Genomic DNA, 8,416 nt, shown 5'->3' with positions numbered 1-8,416 from the left:
GGTCAGCAGATAAACCTTGGTGTCTGCCACAATGGTACCCCACCAGAGCAACCATCCTCCATTCCACAGGGCTTTATGGGAATCAATAGTGAGGAGCCAAGACATATTTGTGATCATAAAGCACCTGTGTAATTAGATACCTGTGCAGCCATAGTGTCTGGAAGAAAAGGGGCAGTCTTTTTTCTTGTCCTACAGAAACATATCTGCTGACACCACAGATGGCACAGCAGCCCCACCAGTCCCTGAATCAGTCAGCTCCCAGCACAGAGGCCACGACTGAACTCTGCTGACACAGTCCTGCATCAGTAGAGTGCAGCACCCTTAGCTCTAGAAGACTTGCCCAGGACAAAGGTGAATAAACACACACTAAGGAAATACCGTAATAAATACATTTATTTACATGGCCTCCTCCCTCCCTAACTTGCCACAAAGGGCTGAGAAGGCAGACACACATGTAGAACAGGAGGAAAAAGCCAGTACACCCCAACAGTGTAAAGACAGAGCCCATCTCTCTCAAGGAAGAGCCTAGTCCCCAGCTCTCTCCCTTCCCCACTTTGAGATTTATGGACCTGCACGTTAACTTCCAACAGTCCTTCACTGTCCCAGTTACGACCAAGGAGTTCCCATGGCCCATGCAAATCCACAAGGTTCCCAGTTACCCATCCCTTACTTGGCCGGGGCGTTCTCTCCAGCAGAGGAGCAGGGGATGGCAGAGTCAGCCTCTGGCGAATGCCCCTTGCTTTTCCCAAATTCAATCACCAGTGGCTTCCCCTGCAGATTGTACCCATTCACCAACAGCATGGCATCCTGGGCCATCTCAGTATCTGCAACAAGAGAGAAAAACGGGCGCAGGTTACACAGCAAGTTCTGGCACAGACATACATGGTGTTCACATAGATATTCCTGGCTCACAGACTCTCAGCCTGCACCGTGATCCAGTGCGGTGCTGGAATCCTCCCACCAGAGTGACGTGCTGAATATAAATACGGCACGTAACAGACTGCATCCCTTCTGTTTTGATGAATCCTCTTCCAGTCCAGGGAAAAGACTATGACGTGATAGGAAGAAGACAGAGTGAACTCCCCTCCTTCTCCTTGGAGAGCAGGCTTGGCACCAGCCCAGCGCCCTGTGGGAAGATGCGGCACCTTCGTGGGTCAGGGAAGAACTGAGAGGCACGAGGCAGCAACTCACCAGGGAAGGTGATGAAAGCCTGACCCCTCATCCGGCCGCTCAGGAGGCGGAACTGGATCGGTGGGCTGTCCTCCTTCTGGAACCGAGCAAACAAAGACACTAGGTCCTTCATCGTCACTCGAGGGCCCAGGTTCTTCAAATACAGCACCTGTTCCAGAGACAGAGGGTCAGCTGGCCTGCGCCCTGCAAACAGACACCTTTCAACCTGGTCCCAAGTCCGTACACCTCAAAGGTATGAATTCGTTCAGCCCCCCTGCCATCCCAGAGTCCTTCTCCCATACACATGCTAATGGTGGAGTTTGGAAAGTCAGGTGGGTGTAGGGAGAAGGACAGCTCTGGACTGAAGGCATCACCATGCTTGCCTGCGCCAAGTGCTGATAGCTTCAATTATTTATAAAACGCTTCAGCTACCAGTTAAGCACAGTTTGAGTAAATCACAGCTGGTCTCAGGCCCAAATAAGGAGAGGGCATCTTGACTAATGACCTGCCAGAGCCAGGAAAGGCTGGTGTCTGAAGTACAGCTCTTTGCCAAGCCAGGCGACTTCCCCATAGATCCAAAGGTTCCCTTCCCTCCTAGAATGGAGGCTGCTCTCCCTTGGCCGGCAGGATCAGTCAAGCACCCTCCAGGCAACAGCCAGTAAATAGCAAAGAGGAGCCTTTGCCTGCTGAAGTAGCTTCAGGGCATGCTAGTAAGGAAGAAGAGGAAATCCTGGTTAATCTCAACATACCTTGTTGGGGTCCCCAGGATGGTAGGATGAGAATCTAGGTATATTCCGGAGTTCTTCCTCTGAGAGACGGTTCTTGCAGATCTCCTCTTCCGGGACAAACTCTACAGGCTCTTTGATAATCACAAGCGTTGGAGGGGACTGGTGGGGACTTGTTGCAGGAAGGCTGGGACTTCTTGCCTGTTCTGCCTGCTCTTCCTGATCTGGTAGTGATGACTCCTCAGCCACAGGCCCCTGCGGGGCCAGGGAAGGGCACAAGCATGGGTCACTCTTGATAGGCTGGACTTCTTCAGGCCGCTTCTTGCTCAGCAGCTCTTGGTAAACACTCTCCAGATGAACCATGGGGTCCTTTTCATCTGTTACCCTCTTCTGAGTGTCATCTAATCCACAACAGAGAAACATGGTAATGTGACTACCACCAAGAACCTGGAAAATGCACAGACTGCAGGAAGAGACACAGACAGGAGAAACCCTGTTCTGACCCAGCCTATATGCATCTGCCAACCAGGCCCTGCAGGTTATTTAAAACAAGAGTAGCCTCAGCAGCCAGCAAGTGCTGGTGTCCCAGCTCAGGATGAACCTGCAGAGAACAGCAGCTCCACCAGTGCTTTGTACAGAGCTCATTTCTTCCAGACATGTCCTGCAGAGATTCCAGAGATGTATCTGCAGCCACGTTTCAGCACATTCTAGTGACTCCTTCAACACACCTTCCTCGCCCTGCATGCATGGCCAGGCTGTGCCATGCTGCCTTTCTACACCGCTACGTGGAATATAAACTTTTTGCTTCCAGGGACATCACATTAAGCTCCTGGGTTTAAAAAAGGTCCATGGCATGGACTGACCAATGATATCTTCTTTATTTAATGGAAATGAGGACAGAAACGAGAGGGGCATCTCCCAGCCTACAAGCCTCAACGTTGCTGCCTCTTGGTTTTGCTAAATGCCACAACACTGACATCAAAGGAGGGAGTAGGGGCCAGAGGACACTGGATCAGCTGGACATTTTAGCTTTAACAGTGTCAACATTGATCAAAGTGGTGTTTTAGGAGTTAGGAGTTGGAGTTCCCCCTCACCTTCTATTTAATACTGTGTTACATACAAAAAATTAGTCTGGGCTGGAGCTTCATGCACGCATGTTCTCCAGCTAAAGCAGATTGGAGCAGTTTTTGCCATCTCTGGGCAACACTTGACTCTCCATCCAGAAAAGTCACATTAAGCCACAGGCTCACATTAAGCACAGGGACAACACTGCTGGGGTGAGAAGTGCTGTCATCCTGTGGACATGGTACTGGGAATCAGTAACTGGGCTCCACTTCCACTTTGGCTACTAGGAGGGGCCTTTAACAAGTCACTCCTACTCTTTCTTGCTCTGTGCCTTTGCTTCCCTCCCACCCTTGTTAGACTGCAGTTAAATCAGAGATGGGACAACCCCTAGCCCCACACAGGCACCTCGTGTCACTCAGTGCAATGGGGACCTCTGGGTTCTACCAAAGCATAATCCTGGCAGCTATTCCACTTACCAAGCTGGGCTCTGCAGTACATGCAGCACATCAACAAGATCCACGCTCTCCAAACACAGATGGACTTTACAAGCCTCTATATTAAACCCTTCAGAAAGCCCACTTTCTATCTGCTCACGTAAGTGAGGAAAATTATCTCCTCCCACACACTGCCAAAACAGAACCATGTCTTCAGGGACAGAAGACCAGACAGAAATGTGTTGGACTCCCACCCATCCTGGCTCTCCGTGCTGGAGCAAAGGCAGGAACAGCCTTGAGCCCACAAACCTTGGTGGTAGAGTGCCCGAAGGAAGGAGTGGCGGTCTGTTCCCTGAAAGAGGGCATTTTCAATCTCCATCTCCCGCCGGCTCAGCTGCTTGCTGCCAGCAAACCTCTGGGGCAGAGCGAGTATGCGCTGACGCTCTTCCATCTTCTCCTGGATGGCATGGAGTCGGTCCCGCGTGGCCTCTGGGGCTGCTCCGAGCCCAGAGCCCTGGAAGACAGGCACAGCTTTGCTCAGATATGGCACATGCCTCCTTTTCAGAGGCTCAGCCAGCAGTCAAACTTCACATCCTCCAGTCCTGGAGCAGGTGCAACTAGAAACCATCCCCCAAAGAGCAGGTCACCAAGAGGTTCTGTTACTGCAAGGGTAGGACAGAAATACAACCACTCAGCAAGCCTCAGTTCTTGAGAGAAGTGGAGAAACAACCCCTTTCTCCTGACCTTTCTGTGCTGCTTTCCTTCCCCTGGCCTCACAGTCTGATGGTGCCTGTGTGCCTCCGTCCCAGCAATCCCTGCCTCTGCCAGCTATCGCCATTTTCTAAAGGCCACCTACAAGTAACTGCACAATACCCCTTTGGCATTTCTTTTGCCACGCCTATAGCATCCCTGAGCTCACAATTCCACCAAGCTTTTGGGTCTATGACCCTGGTGTCACTAAGAGAACCTTATTTGCTGAAAAGTGGACCCCAAGCTGCCGTTTGGCACCCAAGGGTAAGTTTATGCTGAGGACTAAACCCCTGACCAGCTTCACATGAGCCAGCTCCCAGAAATCACCCAGCTACTGCAGCACAGACCTCATAGGTAACCTGGCTATGAGTGAGCATTCCTGTATATATTCCTCACTGCATGGGGCCAGGGCAGCTAAGATTCACCAGACTCAGGCTGCCAAAGCACAGAGACATACCCCAACTTCTGCAGGGGCATTTCTGTTTCCCCATCCACTTCTATCAGAATCAGAACACACTTTTATGGGGCTGTTTTTTATGTGGCTTTTCTTTTCTCAAATTCAGTTCAAGAATTACTGTGGCAGATCCTTCTGCCTCAGGCAAGAAACCAGGCTTTCTCCCTGCACTGAGCACAATCTAACAAAGACTTTCCCATGGGTACCTTTCCCTTCCCTCCTGACTGCATGGGCTCACATCTGCAAGGCTTCCATTCACCATTTCACAGCTTCCCTGGGACACAAACCACTGTTTATATGGAAAAGCAATTCCAGGAAATCATTTGTAGTACTTTGTTTTCAAAAAAGCTGCAACTTAACAGCTGAAAATAACAGAAGCCTGCACTCAGTACTTTGCCAAGAGCTCCACGGGTAATATGAAGTCCGCTCTGTCTCAGCTGATTCATCTTTGGTGGAATCTTTCAGTCAGGGCCTCCACAAACAAAGCTGCACATCGCTACCTAATTTGGGCTTTCTCTCTAAATATTCTTCTTCTCTCACATGCTCTAGAAGATGTACCCTAATGCTACTGGTTCTTTCTGTCAGAGTAGTGTTTTCCATGCTAATCTTTATTTCTAAACATTCCAGAACTGATTTTGTACCAAATACAACAGCTGGTACTGTCGACATTAATTTTCATTCTTAAATTAATACCACCCCTCTCCAACCTAAGCTTTAATGCAGGCCACACACCAGGGCTGGGTTTGCATTTAAACACCAAAGCAAGCAGACTTCAGCTGAAGAGAGGCAAACCCCATGATTACCATAACCAGCTTCCTCCTGCACATAGCTATTACTCAGAAAGAGAAGGAGAGACAGAGAGAAGTCAAGGGTCAGCCCAAGTCCTATTTTGCACCTTCTGGTTTACCAAATTAAGAGCAGGACACTCCAGTGCACCTGCCACAGGACAACCTTGAAAGCCCCTTGTCTCTGGAATGTGAATGAAAAGGATGAAGGTACGGGAGGGGGAGAAACCTGCTTTGGCACTGTTCTGCTGCAAACTGCATCCAAAGAGGAGTATGTCATTGCAATCACACAGTTGGTCTAACTATAGATAGTTGCACTGCTATTTTTACACGGCTGTTTCAAGTCCCCTGAAGCATCTGCAAGCCCCTGAGAACTTACAAAACCCTCCCTACGGACAGCTATCCCAAGCCAGCCATGGGATCCAGGGATGTCAGAATACAGAAAGGAGGAGGTTGAAGCGCTTTGAAATGTTTCCTCCTTTTTCTCCTCCAGCCTTTAAATCCTTCTTACACAGCTATAAACAGATGAAGTGTTTTGCTTGAGACCATCAAGGCAGAGGCAGGAATATAGTCAGGTCCTGCTATGTTCCAAAGGACCAACTCTTCTCTCCACCACAGCTTTTAGCAGAGACCATTCCACCAAAGAAAACAGGCCAGAATAAATGTGGGATCATGCTGGCCTAAAGGCAAGAGATACATGGAACAGCCATTCTTTACCAGAGGGCTTACAAAGGACCTGAATTTTTTTTCCAGGGTGCCACAGGCCATGGTGTTAGAGGGACCTGACCACGTTCATATCACAGCAAGGCATGCCTACCTTCCCTGTTGAAGCCTGGTTCTTCCAGAGCAGGATCTCTGAGTCGGAGAGCCCTAGCTCCCGGAGGGAGGCAGTTTCTTTGTTGCTCTCCTGCAGGGCCTGGAACTGTGACAAAGTCAAAGCCCCCGCAGCCTCTTCCCCAAAAGGCTTGTAAAAAGCTGCAGGGGCAAAGCATCTCCGCTTTGACTTGCACCTGTAACCCAAAGCAACAGAACAGCAGAAACAACTTAGCACTGAGAAACTGGGGGAATAGGAAGGGGCTGACCTCTCCCCCCAACCACACTTGGTCCTGCTGCACCTAGGCAGAGATGCCATGTTTCCAAAACACAATTGACCCACACTCTCCTGACCCTTTTCCAAGCCCACGAGATCCCACAGAGCAGGATACTGCCCCAACATGGGGCAGGAGGCACCTCCTGACACTGTGACACCAAGCACCCTGCAGGTGCAAACGCATGCCAGCCTGGTGGGGATGAGCTCTCCAACCTAAAAACTCACCGATTTGCCTGGGCTGGGTTATTTTCACCTGATGGGTGAAAATAAGTTACCACCAGCATTTGCTCCAGAAGAAAAGACGTGCTTATGTCCTGCTGGCATGTCCAGGCAGGAGACCCAGCAAAGGAAGAAGGTTTGTGCAGCTGTTTTGGCAGACAACAGCCTGCACCAAACATCTCCCTGGGGAGGAGGCCCCAGTGAGGCGACACTGCTGCTGCCCCTAATGTGGCCAGACTCCACTCAATGGCCCCTCCGGCAGCACCCCCAGGGGCCAGCTCAGGACTTACTGCTCGATGGAGACAGTGGTATCGAGCTGGTGGTGAAGGAGGCTCTTCAGCTGCCTCTCTCCTTCTGTCTCCAAATCTTCCAGGAGGGGCTCATCACTGGACAGGCTGCTGTTGACCCTGGAGCACACAAGCACAGCACAGAGGCAGTCAGTAAGGCAACGGTGAAAACATTGCTCAAAACACACCACCGCTACAGCCTCTCTACCTCCTTGGCTTATTTTTATGGGATTTAAAACACAACAAGGAACCAAAACTACTTGACCGAAGCTCCCACTAATGTTAACTAGAAGAACCAACAGATTTGAGACTACTTTGAGAACATTAAAAATACCCCAGGGAGCTTTCTTTTTAAAAAAAAAATCGCACGCAATCTTCTTTTTACTGCTGGAAAATTGTTTTGTATCAGTATGTAGACAGACGCTGCTAGTTTCCAATGACTTAAGAACGAAAGAAAACTGCTTAGAGAGACGAGAAACACCGACTTTGAGCAGCACTCTACAGAAAACTCCCTTTCCCTAAGTCCCTTAGGTTGGACTTGATGATCTTACAGGTCTTTTCCAACCTTAGTGATTCTGTGATTTGCCCTTCCTGGGGTCACCTGCTTCCACGCAGACAGACAGACAGACACCGCCTGCACAGCCGCCCCGCAGGCAGCACGCATTTCCGCGCGGCAGCAGGGCCCTGCTGACCGCTCCTGCGGAGACCGCGCTCCTGCAGCTGCGCTTCCGCCGAGCCGCTGGGTGCGCGGGACCCGGCCCGCCGCCCGCAGCCCGGCCCGGGGCTCGGAGGGGAAGCCCACGCCCGCCCCGGGAAGCCGTTCTGGGCCGACTCCGCAACGGCGAGGGGCGGGCACGCAGCCCAGTTACAGGTGGAAGCGGTCGCTGCCACTCTTGGGACCACGGCAGCTCCGGGAAGGTTTGACGGCTCCGGCGGACCGCCCAAAAAGCACATTCCAATGCGTCGCCGTCTCCACAGGAACGCCGTGGCCGGCGAGGCGCCGGATGAGCAATAGCCGGGCCGTGCTGTCACCCGCAGGAAAGGCTGACAGGAGCTCCGCGCTGGCCGGCTTCAAACAGGAGGAGACTTCGCCCGGAGCCAGCGCAGACCGCCCCGGGCCCGCTGCCAGCCCCGCACCCCCCGCTCACCTCCGCATGGCCGCGGCCCTCCCAGGCTTCGCGCCGGCCCCGACTCCAACTCCCAGCAGAGCCCGCGGGCGCCGCCCGGCCGGGGCGCAGGGGCCGCTGGGAGCTGTAGTGCGGAAGGGCCGTGCGGGCCCGGCCCGAGCCCTCGGCACGGGCTGCTCGGGGGAAAACCGCCATCTGCCAGTTCACCGCAAGCCTCAGAGTTAAAATTCAGTTACTGCTAGCAATTGCCGGGGCAGTTAAGCAGCTCCCCTCCCCGATGAATACCCACAGGGAAGTGGCTGGAGCCCTC

General features: G+C 52.1%; 1 protein-coding gene across 1 annotated transcript; it reads right to left on the bottom strand.

Moving 5' to 3' along the window:
• Nucleotides 1-406: 406 nt before the first annotated feature.
• On the bottom strand, nucleotides 407-8,154 carry RBM41 (RNA binding motif protein 41). Its single transcript, XM_059824415.1, has 7 exons — nucleotides 8,128-8,154; nucleotides 6,983-7,099; nucleotides 6,201-6,393; nucleotides 3,704-3,908; nucleotides 1,920-2,296; nucleotides 1,192-1,339; nucleotides 407-824 (listed from the first exon to the last, which is right to left on the bottom strand). Exons 1-7 carry the CDS (start codon nucleotides 8,133-8,135, stop codon nucleotides 667-669), a joined length of 1,206 nt encoding a protein of 401 aa, XP_059680398.1. The 5' UTR covers nucleotides 8,136-8,154; the 3' UTR covers nucleotides 407-666.
• Nucleotides 8,155-8,416: the final 262 nt, after the last annotated feature.

This window comes from Gavia stellata, chromosome 14, assembly GCF_030936135.1.
Source record: "Gavia stellata isolate bGavSte3 chromosome 14, bGavSte3.hap2, whole genome shotgun sequence".
In the NCBI taxonomy this organism is placed as follows: domain Eukaryota; kingdom Metazoa; phylum Chordata; class Aves; order Gaviiformes; family Gaviidae; genus Gavia; species Gavia stellata.
The sequence above is the reverse complement of the archived record's forward strand: the minus strand, read 5'-3'. Positions and strand labels throughout refer to the sequence as shown.